Source organism: Buceros rhinoceros, unplaced genomic scaffold (genome assembly GCF_000710305.1).
Source record: "Buceros rhinoceros silvestris isolate BGI_N320 unplaced genomic scaffold, ASM71030v1 scaffold11233, whole genome shotgun sequence".
NCBI lineage: Eukaryota > Metazoa > Chordata > Aves > Bucerotiformes > Bucerotidae > Buceros > Buceros rhinoceros.
This window is the reverse complement of record NW_010402002.1, coordinates 41,087-58,500: the sequence shown is the minus strand read 5'-3', so window position 1 is coordinate 58,500 and position 17,414 is coordinate 41,087. Positions and strand designations below refer to the sequence as shown.

Here is a 17,414-nt window from a genome sequence, read left to right as displayed (position 1 = left end):
TCTTTGGGGAGGTGGGCCCAAAGGAGAAGCGTAACCCCCCCTGCCTTATCCTCTCAGAGAACAGAAAAGCTGAGGGAACACAGGATGCAGCCACCAAGTACACAGTGATCCCTTGTCCCTTTGCTAGAATCAAGCCATGCTGAATGTGACAACCTAATGAGAGATGAGAACCCTCCTCTACCTTGTTTCCCTCCATCATCTGTTTTTCCAAGGAGAGGAGAAGAGGACCATCTTACTGCTCCTCCTGCTCTCTTCCTGAAGCTAGTTAATAGCAGTTCATACTACAAAACAAATAGGCTAGATCAGGGTGGCAGTCATTTAACAGGAAAGGGTGACAGTCTACAGAGAAAGCCATGTGTTGACAAATAGATTGAGGAGACAGTGAGCACCACAGTTTTCATTTCCTCTGCAGTTTCCGTGTCTGGGTGGTAAAATGATGGCACAGCACACGACTAGGGTGGGTAGGCCTGATTATCTAGGAAGGAGGCTTATCCTAAAAGCCAGGGTTTTCCTCAAGTACAAGTCTTCTGTTGTCTATTGCACTGTGGTTTTCTCCTATGCAGAACTAATTCTTCGCCATACATTTCTAGAGAGGCTTCCTTTGAGTGTGTTTTGAAGTGACTACACATGGATTTTTGGAAGCAGGGAGATTTCAGCGTCAAACATTTTAAGCTTTTCCGCAGGGGAAGTTTCTTCAAAGCCCTTTGTATGACTATTCTGGTGTACCTTTCAGCTTCTCATGTTTAAATCAAAGCACATTCACTTTGCTATCTTTAGAAACTGAATCACGCCTGGGAGCAGAATTAACTGATTTGCAGCTGAAAGCGTTCTCAGAAGTTTGCAGTACAGAGAGATCTGGGGGTGTCTACATGCTGCTCTAATGAACTAATTTTATTGACCTCTTCCAGGTTGATCAAGTTCTCAAACTCAAACACAACTTCTCTGAGATTGATTTTAAGGCCATCAGATCACTCACCTTGGGCAAGGTCACAGGTAGGATCTACTGAAAACATTCCTGATTCATCATCAGCTGTTACAGTGCTGGAGTTAACCTGTGTTGTGTTTTTAATAGGATTGGGGTTTTGTTTTGCTGTAAGAGTTGGCCTGAGCATTCCAGTACTCCTATTTGTGTATCTCATTAATGCAAAAATTTGTCAGCTTTACTTGTTTGCACTGATAGCAATATTAACTTCTTCCATTGCTCCCTCCAGTAAAGTGATTCATTCTGCCTGTGTGGCTGCACAGAGTGGCCTCTTAGCCTAATGACTTTATTTTGCTGACTACAGCTTGCTCCTCTCAAGCCACGTCTGTTTCCTAATGATAAGAAGGACAGCACTGTGAGCTTTCTTCCTCTCTACCCTTTTTTCACTCCCAATCCCTTTCCATTTGCATTCTACAAGGAATATTTACATCACATATAACACTGAGGCCACAATTCTGCATGCTCTGTGTGTGGACCTCTTGATCTTTACCTCTTGATATTTATCTTTAGCCGTTACAAGACCAGAAAAACCCTGACTGAAATTTGGGAAGTTCAACTCCTCTATTTTGTTGACGAGTGTGTTATATTACTTTGTGTAAGAGTCTTGTTCATTCCCAGTAGGATTCTGAATTCTTCCTTGGTTATAGACATTTTAGTCCTTTGTATAGAATTGGACCTTCGTATCAAGCCTGTCATTTCTTTCACTATTACAATTTTATATGTTTTGTTAACAGTACCCAGGGCCTGTGGGACTGGTAGCTAGATGGAAATGATAGCCATCCGCTAGTGTCTACTTGTGCAAAGTAATTGTGTAAAATGACATTGATGCATTGTGCATCATGTTTTACTAAGTAGATTAAGGGCAGGAGCTGCTTTTCCCCTTAATTATATTTAATATTTGTTCAGAATGTAGTAATCTTCCAAGACTTTGTGTACAGGTTTGGGGACACAATTCTTTTCAGACCAAGCCAGAGCTAAGCTAAGAATCTATTTTGTCGATTCTGTAGTGCTGAAAATCTAAAAGAATAATGCTCATCATGACCCCTACCTAAAGCTCCAGCTATAGATACCCAATAAATAAACCAAGGTTTTTCTAACCAGCAAGATGGAACGTAGCACAAAGACCTTCGAACATGTAGCCAGCAAACTGACAAGGTGCAGCGCAGCATCGTGGAGATAAACTCGATTTAGTCACAAAAATATGATTAACTTTCCAAGTACAAGGTTGTTGCAAAGCCAAAAAGCTCAGATGTATCTCCAGAGGTCTGGCATTCAGTTCCACTGAACTCCACAGACTTGTCTCCAGACAGCTTTTAATGGATATATCCTTCTGTTATTTCTCTCTTACCCCAAAGTTTATTGAGATTTTGGGTTAATAATAGTAACAATAATAGCTTTGGTTCATATTCTGTAATGACACTAAAGCCATAAATTTGGCCATCCAGATGGTGGAGGATCTTATTGCTGTACCAGGAATCACACAATGCATCCCAGCAAGTCACTAATTTCAGCCTAATCCTAATTCTGGTTTCTTCTTCATATGTTAAGTGAATTTCCAGAAACTTTTTCTTCTATGTCAGCATTTCCTTTTCCAGGTTTTATCCCACAGTTGCAGCTATGCTGAGTAGACTCCTTGTGCTCTCACAGAATCACAAATCCCCCTGAGTCTTCTCCTCTCCAGGATGAACAGTCCCAGCTCTATCAAGCCTCTCCTAATATGAAAGATGCTTCAGTCCCTTAATCATCTTTGCAGTCCTTCACTGGACTCACTCCAGTAAGTCCACGTCTTTCTTCCACTGAGGAGCCCAGCACTGGACCCAGCACTCCAGTAGTATTACACTCATGCAGAGTATGGGGGAAGGATTACCTTCTTCCGCCTGCTGGCAATGCTCTTCCCAAGGCAACCCTGGATGCCGGCATGCTGTTGGCTACCTTTGCAAGTGCACATTTCTGGCTCATGGTCAGCTTTTTGCCCACCAGGACCTCCATGTCTTTCTCTGCAAAGCTGCTTTCCAGCTGGTCAGCCCCAACGAGCGTTGGTGAGCAGTGTTATTCCTAACACAAGTGCAGATCCTTGCATTTCCTTTGTTGAACTTCATGAGGTTACTGGTTCGGTTTTTTTTTTCCAGCTTGTCAATGTCTTTCTGAATGATGGCACAACTATCTGGCCTACCAACTACTTTTCCCAGTTTTATATCATCTCCAAATTTACTCAGTTTACACACTGTCCCATGCTGGGGAAAAAAAAAAAATCCAACAAAAATCCCTACTTGTACAAAGACAAGAGAGTTGCCTGCTTATATCAAGAGGAGAGTTGGACCTTCTCATTTTAGGAATGTAGAACTTACATAAATATGTCCATTCACCGTTTGTATTATTACATAGGTAAAATGTTGACTATAGCTTATTTTAATGATGACTCACCAGAAGATAAATATCGGTGACCTAAACCAATATCCTTCAACTTCTTCCTTGTCATTCTTCATCTCCTCAGCAGAGCTTCTGGAGGCATGTGATGCTTCAATGTAGACCTAGATTTCCCATAGCTTTTCTTTTGGATGCCGCTGGGATTTAGGTATCTAAAGGTATTCATTAGTAACGTTTAAGTGTCCACTGAAACAGAACCATATAAAACCCCTCTATTCTACATGACCTACATATCTGTGCTATACTCTTTTGAAAATATGTCTCTCTTATTCCTGTTGAACCACTGCTTGTTTGCCTGCTCTAACATCCCGATTCTGGCTGCTTAACCAGATGATTATACCACCTTCTTTCTGGATTCCACCATTCATTTCCCACTGGCTAAGAAATCTCAAAGAGAGCTTCTAGCAGGACATCATAAAAGCTTGAAACCTCTTCCTCACCATGTTTTCTCATGATAACCATTTTAGCACAGTTGGAACTTTTGAAAAGTGCACTTCTATACAATGACCAATTTTTAAATAGTAGTGCTACTCTTCTACCTCACCTCAGCCTCATTACACTTCCTTTAGTCAAAAGCTACTTAAAGTCTGGTATTCTTTTCTGCTTTTCAAATCTGCTGTATTTTCCAATGGCTGCCCTACACCCAGCTCTGAATTCCAGGAAAAGATCCTTCATTTAAGGCACAGGAGGTTCACCTGGAATTCAAAGCATGGGCACACTCACTCTGCCACAGACTGCTTGAATGACCTTGGGCAAGCCATTTACGTGCAGATATAAAGGTAAGCAGGCATTTTATTCCCACTGGAACCAGTCTGAGCTTTACTATCTCTGTTCACTGTCAGTAAAGCATGGTTAATAGAACATCCCTATATCAGAGGGGTGCTAGGAATATAAAAGCATTAAAGGCTGTGAGCTGTTCAGATCCACAGTAATGGGGCCATATAGCTGCCTTAGAAAGATCAATCTAAATATAAGTGTGGCTTTGAAGACAAGAGAGTAAAAAGAAGCAGCATTCAAGTAGCCAACAGATGTTTGTTGAATTCATCCTCACAGCACCCAACAGCAATAGAACAATATTATTATCCTGTAGTTTGTTGTCATTTTTGCTTCACAAATAAAGAGGCAAGACACAAAAAGACCTACTCCGAGCTCGTCAGTATCAATGGGAGTTTTTCCATGGACTTTAGTGAGTACTAGATTTAGTCCCCAGGTGGATCATACAGTTTATGGCAAAGTCTCAGTGAAATCTTAACCAGAGTCCCAGTTCATTTACTTTAAGTACTCCTTGCAGAGATCATACTGCTGTACTTAACCACATGAGCTCTATTGGCAATCTGACCTAACTGTGAAGCTGGCTCCACTTTGAACAAGGGATTGAACTGCATGACCTTCAGAGGTGTCTTTCAACTTAAATTATTCTGTAATTCTCTTATCTCAGAGACACATTTGCATATGTTTAGGACTTGTCTAGAAAAAGCAGCTATCCCAATAGAAAATATAATTTATTTGTTTTTAATGAATCTTTGAAAACTTCTTACTGTGTCCCAATATGTCTAAATCTTGTTATAGTCCCTGGGAAAATAATCAATGATGCAGAGAAGTGAATATCATCATCTGAATATTTATATATTTGTAATATCCTAGCTGTGTAGTGATACTAGAGTAAAAGGGTAGCATTAACAGGCATTCAAGAGTATTCTGAATTAAAAGGTTGCAAAGATTTCTTTAGCACCTATTAATGTTGACCTAATTTACTTGTGTCTTCCAAGTAACGAATTAGCAGACCTTCCCACACTGGCAATATAAGGAACTGTGTAGTCTAGCATACGATCACAGTATCTTTTATCTGTAAAAGCCTGAGTTAAACCACAAGCTGTAGGAGTCTTTCCACTGAATCATTCAGCTTTGATATAAAATATATGTAGGAGAAAATTTATCTGGAAAGTAATTTGATTAATATCATTATGTAGGTGCAGTACAATTCTTACGATTTCTACAATAGCTTTTCTTATTAAAAGTTCACAAGAAGAAAATGGAATCTATACCTGGAAGAGATCACAGTGCAATTCATCCAAGAGTCATATTACAGGGAGAGATCATAATGGGATAATTAAATCAGAAGGGATAAGTTGGCATTAACTCTGAGACACAAAAGCTTCCCTAAAGAAACATCTCCTTTAAGAGAGTTCCTATAGAAAAGACTTAAGTCAGATTTTTTGGTCTTTGGAAAGGTATTCCCTTATTTAAGCTCACAGGTTAATTTGCTTGAGAAATTAAAGTCAGTCTTAGAGTATTTTTCTCTAGGGTTTTAAACAATACAGCAATGGCTGCAAGAGATATTGGCTGGACTCTTCAGGTCACTGCAAAGATCTTTACTGCAAACTCTTCTTGCCCTAAATACCTATTTCTTAGAAGGACCATACCCCTGAAAAAGATCTCTTGGGTACATTACAGGGCGCCTTTAAAAGTAGTTGTTTTCCCTCTTAGTAGCCTGGTAAAGCATTAAGGAAAGTGGAAATGACTACTTAGGATAAAAGAGGAGAGGCATTTGGATCAAGATGGCAGGAGTTAATATAAGCAAAGTTTGGCTAGCCCAGGCACTTCAAACAATCTAAGCTCTAAGCCAATAATGCCATCATGTCCCTATCGAATAGAGAACAAATCTATTCAGACTTTTCCCCTGGTGATATCATTCACCATATGATCATAACACCATGCTTAAATCCCCATTTTCTTGATGCTAATCCTGCCTAAATAAGCATCCGAGGTCATCTACTTCTATCCAGAAATTTTATTTTTATCTGAAGTTGATTTTAGCCATCTGCTCCTGAGAAGAGCATTCTTTTGCGCGTTATCTCTCCATCTTCTGGCATATTTTCTTCTTTTATAGATTATATTTTGAGCCCATGCAAAATCATGTAGGGCTGGCTGTGTTGTGACAGATTAGGAGCCAAATGTCAAAAACTGTGACATGTAAAAAATTTCACCTTGCAACTCCAAACAGTGCTTCTTTTTTTGTGACAAACTGTCTTTAAGAAAACATACCAAATTATGAAATTTTCTGAAATTATCTCCACTAAGCCTAATGAAACTAAAAGTCTCAAATGTTCCACTTGGCATGAAAGGTTCCATTGCTGCCAAGCAAATCCTGTCACGTTCTGCTCATTCCTGGGAAAACTTGTGAGAAAAAGTACCTTTACTTTGCTTTTGCTGTCCCTTGTTTTTTCAGAAGTGTCTTAGAGGTGTATTGAAAGCCTGTCTCCTGACTCCTGTTCATACTCATCCTTTTCTTGAGCAAGCACCAAACTGTTTGAGCAAATGGTTCTGATCAGGAAAAATGTCTGTGTTCATCCCTCTGCCTTTGTGGCAGCCTCACACCGGGAAATGAGATTATTCCAAAGTTCCTTTTTTGTGAGCTTCAGCCTAATCCAAGACATGCTTTCTAAATTATTAATAATATCAGCAATGTTGGCTGAGGTTGTTGAAGGACATAGCAGCATATTTTTCAAGCTAACTAGACAGTACCTGCTAGTCAACTCTTCTGAGAGAGTGCAATGTGGAGGCTGTAAGAGTCTTTTACTTCAAGGTTGTGGGCTCAAATCTAGGGACAACGTCCAAGGATTAGTCTTGCTAGTGTTGTTCAGCACCTTGGCAAAATGAGGTGATGGATGCACTTTAAGTCCCACAAAAAACACCCTTCTATTTCTCAGACTCAAAAAATGAACAATTAGTGCTTCAGCATACAGAATAAATTACTCTTTGTGCTTCTACCAGTGATTCACTTGGATTAATTAATTAGGGCACAGACATGTAAAACAGTCTCTCTCTGCTCCCAGTGGCATTAAAAATAAATTTCCATTAAGGAATTCCATGGTGGGTCTTCCTGGATGTGAGTGAATACACAAGAAAACTTTGGGAGCAGATTTAAGTTTCTGAGTGACATGAAATGAATGTTTATAAAGAAAGAACAAAGAGATATTGCACAATGTTTATGGTCCCATTTTTCACCATGGCATCTTTGGAAAGAAGGCCTTTTGAGCCACTCACCCTGCATGCAAGTAACACTTTCATTTTCTCATTGATTCCAGTTAACTGTTGCATTAGTTATTGTTTACTATGTCCATTTGCTGATATATTGCAGCTTGATGCTTGGTGCTGGAGAATTCTGGCAGAATTCTCTTTATGATGAAAATTAAGTCCCCATTACTGGGATATTAAGCCTTAAAATTGCTTTAATTATTTAAGATCTTAAAATAAATGTCTTGTATATGGCACTTGAATAAGTGCACAAAGAAACAGCAATGGAACAGGATGTCCATTTTGGTGAACAGGAAGGAATCAGCAGATAAATTATGTTGATACAATCAAGAGAGTTTAAAAAAATGCAACTACATATTAGACTTAGTCCTCATTGTCACGGAAAGCTATTGCAAGTACATGGAGAATAGGAAAGGAAAACCAACACAAAACTTAACTGAGCTGTGATTTTGCAGACAGCTTTCAGGGAGCAGCTAGAAGACCCAGCAAGGAGCCAGACCAACTTAAGCACAACTCAGCAAAGGTTAAAAATTGCTTCCTAAAAATATGGGTAAACTTAAGTTGTGGGTAACAAACAGTTAAATTACTCAAAAAGACAAAAAGATTGCCCCATGTAGAAATCATCCAAAGTCACTGGGTCTCCAGTACCGAGAACAGAAACACAATGCTAAAATGTCAGAAGATAAAACTAAGCATCAGCAGCAATTCAGCGTGATTTTCCAGGCCAGTCAAATGCATGAAAAGATCCACAACATAATCAGGTCAGAGCAAGGCCACTGACACTTCGCATGACCTTGCTTCAATACAGACCTTGGAACTTCACCAAGTTGCTTCTCTTACTGAGCACTGTGTCATGCAGTGAAAATACCTCTTGGAAAAACAGTTTTTGTGATTTAAAGACTTCGAGTGACAGAGTGGCCTTTAGTAAACCTTCTGCAAAGGTAACCATGTCATAATCACAGATTTACGTTATCCACTCAAGAATTCAGAGGGCAGCACAAGTCATTCACATCCAAGTTGTGCAGGTCTCTTGTTGAGAACAGTGAAAGTCTCACTTTCTGAAAGACATAAGACATGCATCTAAATCCATGTAATAAATCAAACTGTATTTGTGCATGTGCGATTTTTACCAGAGGACTCTGGAGTTGGTTTTAGACTGTTCTTTGATTTCTTTTTCTTTTCTTTTTCTTTTTTTTTTTTAATTTTTTTTCAAATTTCAATACCTTTCAACAACACATCTCAGTTCTCATTCGTGCAAAGCTTACTTAGGCAAAAGACTTCAGGAATTGGCCCTTAATTTGACTTTTTAAAAAAGTGTTCGAAAGTATAGTATCTTAGACTTTTCAAACCACTGTACCATGGAAAAGGAATTCATTATTTCTTAGGCTTTACCTTTTGCGCACTGGGGCAGAACAGAGCAATTTAGATTTCCCGATGTCTCAAAGATACCAACAAATCCACCTTTTGTGTCAGAGCTAAGAAAACAGAAAAGGCTGAGATTGGAAATGTTTACAAAGGGTTTTTTAAATTCAACGAAGATGGCAAATACTGTAAATAAATCAGTCTTTTAGTTTTACATAAGCATTCTTGCAGAAGCTTGGAAACAATTCTTTGTCTGTTTTATAACACCCCTGCCAAAATCTCATTAAATACCTGAATGCAGCCAATTCCTGCACTTTGAGGAGAGCAATTCACAGAATCATTTTGGTTGAAAGAGACCTTTAAGTCCAACTGTTAACCCTGCACTAACAGGTCACCACTAAACCATGTCTCTAAGCACCACATCTGCATGTCTTTTAAATACTTCCAGGGATGGTGACTCCAATGCTTCCCTGGGGAGCCTGTTCCAATGCTTTACAACCATTTCTCTAAAGAATTTTTTCCTAAAATCCAGCCTAAACATCCCCTCCTGCAACTTGAGGCCAATTCCTCTCATCCTATCAGTTGTTACATGGGAGAACAGACTAACCCCACCTCGTTACAACCTCCTTTCAGGTAGTTGTAGAGAGTGATAAGGTCTCCCCTGAGCCTCCGCTTCTCCAGGCTAAAGAATCCCAGTTCCCTCAGCTGTCCCATATAACACTTGCTCTCTAGAACCTTCACCAGCTTTGTCGCCCTTCTCTGGGCACACTCCAGCACCTCAATGGCCTTCTTGAAGTGAGGGGCCCAAAACTGGAGACAGTTTTTGAGGTGTGGCCTCACCAGTGCCGAGTACAGGGGGACGATCACTTCCCTACTTCTGCTGGCCACACTATTGCTGACACAAGCCAGGATACTGTTGGCCTTCTTGGCCACCTGGGCACACTGCTGGCTCATACTCAACTTGCTGTGGACCAACAATAGGGCCCCCCCAGTCCCAGAGCCTTCAGCCGCTCCTCATAGGACAAGTTCTCCAAACCCTTCACCACCTTCATTGCCCTTCTCTGAACCTGCTGCAGCACCTCAACATCCTTCCTGAAGTGAGGGGCCCAAAACTGCACACAATATTCAAGGTGTGGCCTCACCAGTGCTGAGTACAGGGGGACAATCACTTCCCTCCTCCTGCTGGCCACACTAATGCTGACACAAGCCAGGATACTGTTGGCCTTCTTGGCCACCTGGGCACACTGCTGGCTCATACTCAACTTGCTGTGGACCAACACCTCCAGGTCTTTTTCCACCAGGCAGTTTCCAGCCACTCTTCCAAGCCTGTAACGCTGCAGGAGGTTGTTGTGACCCATTTGCAGGACCTGGCACTTGGCCTTGTTGAACCTCATACAGTTGGCCTTGGCCCATCGATCCAGCCTGTCCAGATCCCTCTGTAGAGCCTCCTGACCTTCAAGCAGATCGACACACCCACCCAACTTGGTGTCATCTGTGACCTGACTGAGGGTGCACTCGATCCCCCAATCCAGATCATTTATAAAAGTATGAAACAGAACAGACCCCAATACTGAGCCCTGGGGAGCACCACTTGTGACCAGCCACCAACTGGATTGAACTCCATTCCCCACCAGTCTTTGGGCCTGGCCATCCAGCTAGTTTCTCACCCAGTGAAGCGTGTGCCCATCCAAGCCGTGAGCAGGAAATTTCTCTAGGAGGATGCTGTGGGAAACAATGTCAAAGGCTCCCTTGAGAACCTCTATAAGGCTATGATTTTTCCAGTGGGAAAGCCTTTCTGTTTCCCTTCCCATCTCTTTCTTGCAGTTAGTCACAGCCCAGAGGCTGCCCCCATTATAGCTATGCAGACTGAGCATTTCTCCTGTAAGACCCTTTGGAGGGAATTAGAAATCTTTATTGGCTGATTCCCTCTGGCTGCATGACATAACAGTCACAGATCCTGAACACCAAAATAATGTGTGATTTGGACTAGTTCAGTGTTTTAATATTGTGAAAGAATCTTATGTCATTCAGGTAGCAGTGTCAGTTATAAGAGAAGGTCTACTTTTTTCCTAAATCTTTTTGGCTCTAAAAATAATTAAGAGCTTGTAAAATCATTGTATTTGAATGACAGTGGAAAAATTGGACCTTATTTTAAAGTTTGCCATCTTAAACTATCAAGCTTTGAAAGTAGACTTGAAAAGATGGGAATTCTTATTTTCTGACATTGTTGGAAGTATTTCCAAAACATTCAATAGAAGTTTTTTCATTAGATGGTAATTTTTAAGACTTTGAATAAGTTTTGATACTATATATGTGTGCACTTGTGGTTTGGGTTTTTTTTTTTTCTTGTCTGATTGTCCTAGATAAAAGGCGCATCGTGTTACAGACCTCTGAGCAGTATGAATTTCAATTTCTGGAAAGTATACAAATGAGAGCTTGGAGGAAAGAGAAGTTGGCTTCAGTGTCCTTTACTGACTTTCACAAACAATCTTTGATATGAAAACTTTTGGAACTAAATAAAATCACTTACCTTTAAATTGGCTTTCTCTTTGTGAAAGTAAATGAACACAGGGTGACAGGTAAATTAATTGTGGAATCTCATTTTCAGGCTGGAAAATAGCATGGAGATATTGGTTTTGGTTTTGATTTAGATGAAAAGAGGTATAGTTTCACTTTTTATTTTATTAGTGGAATGGGCTAGCAGAGTGAGATCTTGGCTCATAACAGAAGGATTTCTAGGAACTCTGGCAATAAAAACATAGTAACATGATTAAGTGTATCAGAGAAGTTGAAAAATAAACTCTTGAAGAAGGGTGGAAGCCTATTTTAGCAAGCCATTCAATATTAGGCCGTGCAAAGCATTGTGTAACAGAAAATAGAGAGAAGGCTCGTTCATTAAGAGGGTGACGGAGGTAGAATACCTTGAAGATATGCTCCATATCTGTGAAGCTAATGTTAACAGATGCAAAAAATGTTAAAGGGCATCATCCCCAGGATGATACTCAGTGTTGCTATTTTTACTGTTTATTATTATTGTTATTGTCATGGCTAGCCCCCATAATGTGTTATATATTGTCCAGACAATAGAGAAAATGGATGAGGAAAGAAGTGCAATGCAGGCTTTTATGTCCAAGCCTTCCTGATTTGATATAAGTAGCATTGTAGAGGAAGGACTGGGAATGGGAGCCTCATGGATCAGGACAGGGAGAACTTGTAGGCTGCTGAAGGAGAACCTCAACTGAGTTTGGATGAAGAGAAGTAAAAGAGGTCAGTAAGGCAAGAAAGGATTAATTTCTTTTTTAATGCCTTCCTAAACCAGATAATTCCCAGAGTGTTTTTCTGTTGTACTGCAGATAGTTTGCTACTGGACCCTGAAGTCTCAAAGGCAAATGCCTATGGTTTCATTGGCTGCCTGTCCTCCGTTCAGTATAACCATATTGCTCCCCTGAAAGCTGCCTTACGTCATCCCAGCATTGCTCCTGTGACTGTCAAAGGCTCCCTGACTGAATCCAGCTGTGCATCAATAATGGAAGCTGATGTGAACACAGTAACCACGATATATTCCTCATCAGGTATGTCCTGCCACGAGGTAAACGGGGAATTTAAAGGATACTGTGGTGTGAGGTTTCCTTCCTTTTAGCTGTAATGCAATTGTGATAGTATAAATACTGGAACTGGGAAGTTGCCTTTTCTTTCAGAATGAGGAGTGTCGATGATGGGCCAAGGCTCCTTTACAAGTCACTGTACTAAACCAGAGTTTTCAGACTAAGTTCCTGATTGCCTAAAACATGCCTAGAACAAACAAAGAAGACCCAAAGCCTTAGTGGAAACAGCATTCACAGTATGGTTGTGCACCTGATTTGACATTCCTGACCATTCTAGGTAGCTCCAGCACTGCAGATCTCAAAGGAGAACATAAATGTTACACAGATTCCATATCCCAGTGGTAGTGAAGCAATAGGAGTCATACAACAAACAAGTCAAAATTTTTCCCCACCGTAGCAAAACCGAACAAAAACTCCTCATACAAACCCCTTGACACATGTGCGTGATTTACATTTAATGCTTGTACTTTATTCTCTCAGGCTAAAGAGAAGGAGCGCTACTTGAGCGGTACCAGTAAGATGATCCCAATAGTTCATTTACCTTTTGTAATCCTGAAACTGTCCTCTGGGAATCTTAAGTATTTGGCATATGTGAATTTGTATGCAGAGAAGAAAACTCAGAGCAGCTGGAAGCAGTGTCACCATGAACAGGGGCAATCAAGTTGCTGCTTTAGTCACCAGTGGATGTGGCAGAATTCTTAATGACCAGAAAGAGGTACAAATTAAGGGCTATTTTTCGCCCTTGACCTGGGAAGCTACTTTCTCTTTTCTAATAACTAATAAATCTCTGGTTTAGATCAAAATAGGATTCCTTTGACATTTGTACTTGCATCAAATCCCCATTTCCTGCAGCTTCTGCCTAAGATATTCAGCCGAAAACAAATGATGCTATTAGCATTCCGCATAGGGAAAAAGGCTGCCGATTACTCTGTGGAGAGCAGCTGCCGCTGTGTGTGTGTGCTTCTCCCTATCTCCTAACTTTCTTCTCACCACCCAGAGTTCTCCAAGGTATCTGCTCTGACGCACGGAAGAAACGTCTTGTAAACACGAAATGGGCAATGAGACTGATAATATGAACTTCTTGCCCTGTGATCTGTTACCTCAATGATCTGCATTTTGTAAAAAGTTTCGAAAGCGGTAAAACCTGAGACTCAGAACTGCAGGACAGAACACAGAGTGAAGTCTAGTATCTTTGGACTTAAATATTTAAAGCTTGCAATCAGCTGCACTCTATTGTCAAGGTTAAGCAGTTTTAAATCAGAAATGCAGAATTATTATAAAAGTTCATCCCTGTCTTTGCCATTCCGTGCTTTAAAATATGATTTCCTCTCAATATGATGAATTAACTGACACTACTGCCTTACTATTCACACTGGATTTGATTAAAGCCTGAATAAGATCTTTAGAACAAGTTAGTTCTGAAGACTTCATGTCTTTATATGCTACAGTAAGAGCACTGGGCGGTAGATTTTTGTTAAAAAAATTCCAATTTGTAGCAAATTATACTTTGTATAGATGTACTTGAAAATTACATTTATATACGGAAAGGACACATTTTAAAAAATAGTAAGACAGAGTTAAGGATTAACTTTCAAATTTGCTGCTCATATCTCAATTCCTCAGTTCCAAATTTCTCATTATTGAGTGTCTGAAAAGAAAAATAGAACTTCAAAGTTGACTGTACATATCTGTGTCGATTTTCTAATTCACAGATACAACAAAAAAGCCCTCTAGGAAATCTCTCTTTAAATGTGTGAAAAAAGCTTTCTATATTTATAACTTGAGAACAATAGAAGCTCTTTCCTTCAGAGAGGAATACTTGTCTTCAAGAAAGTTTCCTGGCAGATAGATATGGAATAAAATCCATTCACTCACGGCTTAGTTAGCAGTACACGCTCTTTCTAATTAGGAAACACAAAATGAAAGGTAACTTACTGTGGGTTTGATATTTGACAAAGATCTGCAAATCACCTTCTTCCTTGCTGAGGCATATGTAGAGGTTTTGGAATTCTGAACTAAACACTGATGGCATAGAGATAATGGACTTTTACTATGTTTTTTTTTTTCTATTATTTAAAATAAAGTAAATACCAGAGGAGATTCAGCTATGTGAATGGTGGAGTCTTGAACTATCTGTCTAATCCAGCTGAAGAGCAGGTCTTCATGCTTTAAAAGTATTTCACAAACCAGAAAATACACAGATTTTTCTTCTGAAAGGCAGCTTGAACAGTCTAAGTCCTTGCCTCTCTGTGCTAAGTTGTGCTGGACCTGTATTTCCAAAGAAGGAGGAACTGACCAGGGATGTGCCAGGACAGCCTTGGCTGTAGCAACTATGAGATGGTGGAGTTCAGGACCCTAAGAGGAAGGAAAAAAGCAGAAATCATGACTGCACAACAGACTTCAGGAGGGCAACATTTGACCTGGTCATGGACCTACTTGGAAGAATCCCACAGGATACAACCCAGGTGACATGTGGGGTCCAGGAGAGTTGATTCAAGGATGACCTTCTCCAACATCAAGAACAGTCCATCCCAATAAATGGGAAATCTAGCAAAGGTAGCAGAAGGCCCAGAGAGGTTGTAAAGTCTTCGTCCTTGGATGTGTTTAAAACGAAATGGATACAGCCTTGAGAGACTTCCTGTAACAGACCCTGATTTGAGTAGGTGTTTGGAATAGATGATCTTCAGAGGGGTCTTCCGACCTCAGTAATGCTTCCAGCTTCAGTGATTCACACACTGTAATGTCATCAGTTTTATCAAGTAGGAGGACAACGTCCTGTCAAGACAAAGTATTGCTTTTCCTTGGCTTCAGACTTAATTCCCACTGGAAGTGGTTCTGCTGTCACATGCCATCTGCTCTGCTGTAACAAACCTTCCTCTCCTTGTATCCTGATTTTATTTCTTAGGCAAATCATACTTTTTAAGGCCAATGTCTTTGGCCTCTATTCTGAAACTGATCTCTAACATTTGTTGTGGTTTCTCAGTGTATAAATTCTGGTAACAGTCACCAAAAAATAGTGGAGCTTTAATAGCCTTTAGGTCAGATCTTACATAATCTTTTAGGCATGAAAGATGTCTTACATAATTTTTAAGGTAGAAATTTAATTTCATGCTTTTTTGTACATAGTTTATAGTCTTTCTTGTATTTATTTGACTATTACCATGCACCAGATATAAGCTGGAAATATTTCTGTAGTACAAGAGGAGTAATGTTCAACAGATGTGAATTTTTATCGTAACTGATTTCACCGGTGCCAGCTGAGGGCTGGCATAGAAATTATCTCACCAAACTTCCAGTATCTGAAATTTAAATCATGTTCAGTCCGAGGGGATTACTCCATTCTTCTAGTTTGTGAAAAGAAATAGGTGAGTCATACAGTCCATCTTTGACAGCCATCTTAAACTATAAAATATCTGTAGGTTCTTTACCTCTGTTTGACTAAATAAAAAGAGCCTAAATTACTAGGGTTTATATATATAACTCTGAGATACTGAAAAATGCAGGAGATTGACCTGCCCTTGGTGCAGAAAATTTTGAGCAACCTTGATCAAACTTTGAATTTGGGCTGCTTTGAGCTTAGGCTTGAAGACTTGAGATTAGGTTAAATAACCTCCAGGTTTCCCTTCCAACCTAACCTTTCCTATGATGCTATCTGTACTTAAGTGTAAAACAACAGTTTTAATCCCCATTCCAGTCCCACAAATGTGGTAAATGAAATGAAGCATTGCTATGACTATTTGTCTCTTGGCAGCATCACTATAAGCACCCAATAGCCAAGCAAGGGTCCTCTTGTAAATATGTGTGAACCTGAGTGTCCAAATAGTCATTGGCAATCACCATTCATGTTGATAATGGATGTACTGGAGTTGTTCAGTTGGCGCCAGAAATCCCTTTTGCATCTGTAGCTTAGTCAATGAGTGAACTGCAGATGTAGGGAACCCTGACTTTTCAGTATGGGTGTGTTTGAAAAGAAATCCTTCCACCCCTAAAACTAGCAGTAGAGTTGCATCTTAAAACATGAAAGCCTCTTTGGGGCTGATGTCTTCTGCATATCTTTAAGGCTGGTATCAGCAATGGAGAGAATAAGAAAAAAGTTCATCCTTTAAGAATCTAAATAGCTGAAAGCCACCATCATTACAGACCCAGCCCCTCCTGATACACAAATACAAAATTGTTACTTGTTTTAATAAAAAGTGTAGTCTTGGACAATGAAATACCAAAATATGGCTCAGTCAGCTACTAGGGCAAGGACATTCCATTACAATAAGCCTTGCAACACTGAATTTCTCCGTTAGGCTACCACCTCTTGCATCAGAAAGATCGGTTTGTCAAGGCAGGATCATACATAGCAGAGACAGTCATCTGTAGCTCCCACGTACATCCTCTATGATAGCTTAGGGTCGTATAAAGGAGAGAAACACAGATAGGAATGTCGTCGAAGGAGAGGGTAAGCTGAAATGAAAAAAAAAACCTGAAGGTACAGAAAAGCTGGATTCAGCTAGCAGTAGCAATCGGAGCATTTTATGAACATGCAGGGCTGAAGTAGGTACATTGCAGTAACTCCACTGAGTTCAGGGAGGGCTTGACCTCTCAGGTTTGGATCTGAATTTGGAACTGCCAGCATGCAAACTGTTTGGCCCAGTGTTTCAACAGTAGTCCTTTATACATAGGGTACAAGAGAGCTCCAAATCAAGAAGCCTTTAGTATAGGAATTCATTTCTGACTCTTCTCCGTTTTGGATCCAGTTTGACCACCGTGTTTCTGTAGTGGAGAGAAAAACATCCCTTCCAAGAAGCTGTCCCAGGCAGAGACTGCTTCTCTTTATGGGATTAAGTTTGACTTGTATATCTGCAGCTACAAATATACGTCAGGTCTAAATCTGTCTACCCTTCCTTTCCTTTTGGTTCTGTCTGATACTGCTTCTGAGGTATATATAGAAAAGAAAAAAAAAACCACTCAACAAAAAAACCCCAACAACCCCTCCCCTTCCCCACCCCCCC

The 17,414-nt window shown here is 40.2% G+C and overlaps 1 protein-coding gene across 1 annotated transcript in view; it reads left to right on the top strand.

The window, feature by feature from the left end:
* Positions 1 to 17,414, top strand: part of CNTNAP5 (contactin associated protein-like 5) — a gene marked incomplete at its 5' end in the record, with an annotated part of 87,681 nt that overhangs the window by 67,491 nt on the left and 2,776 nt on the right. The window contains 2 exons of the mRNA XM_010132500.1: positions 909 to 993; positions 12,163 to 12,381. Of these exons, the coding sequence (XP_010130802.1) occupies positions 909 to 993; positions 12,163 to 12,381 (304 nt within the window). The remainder of the gene's footprint in view (positions 1 to 908; positions 994 to 12,162; positions 12,382 to 17,414) is intronic.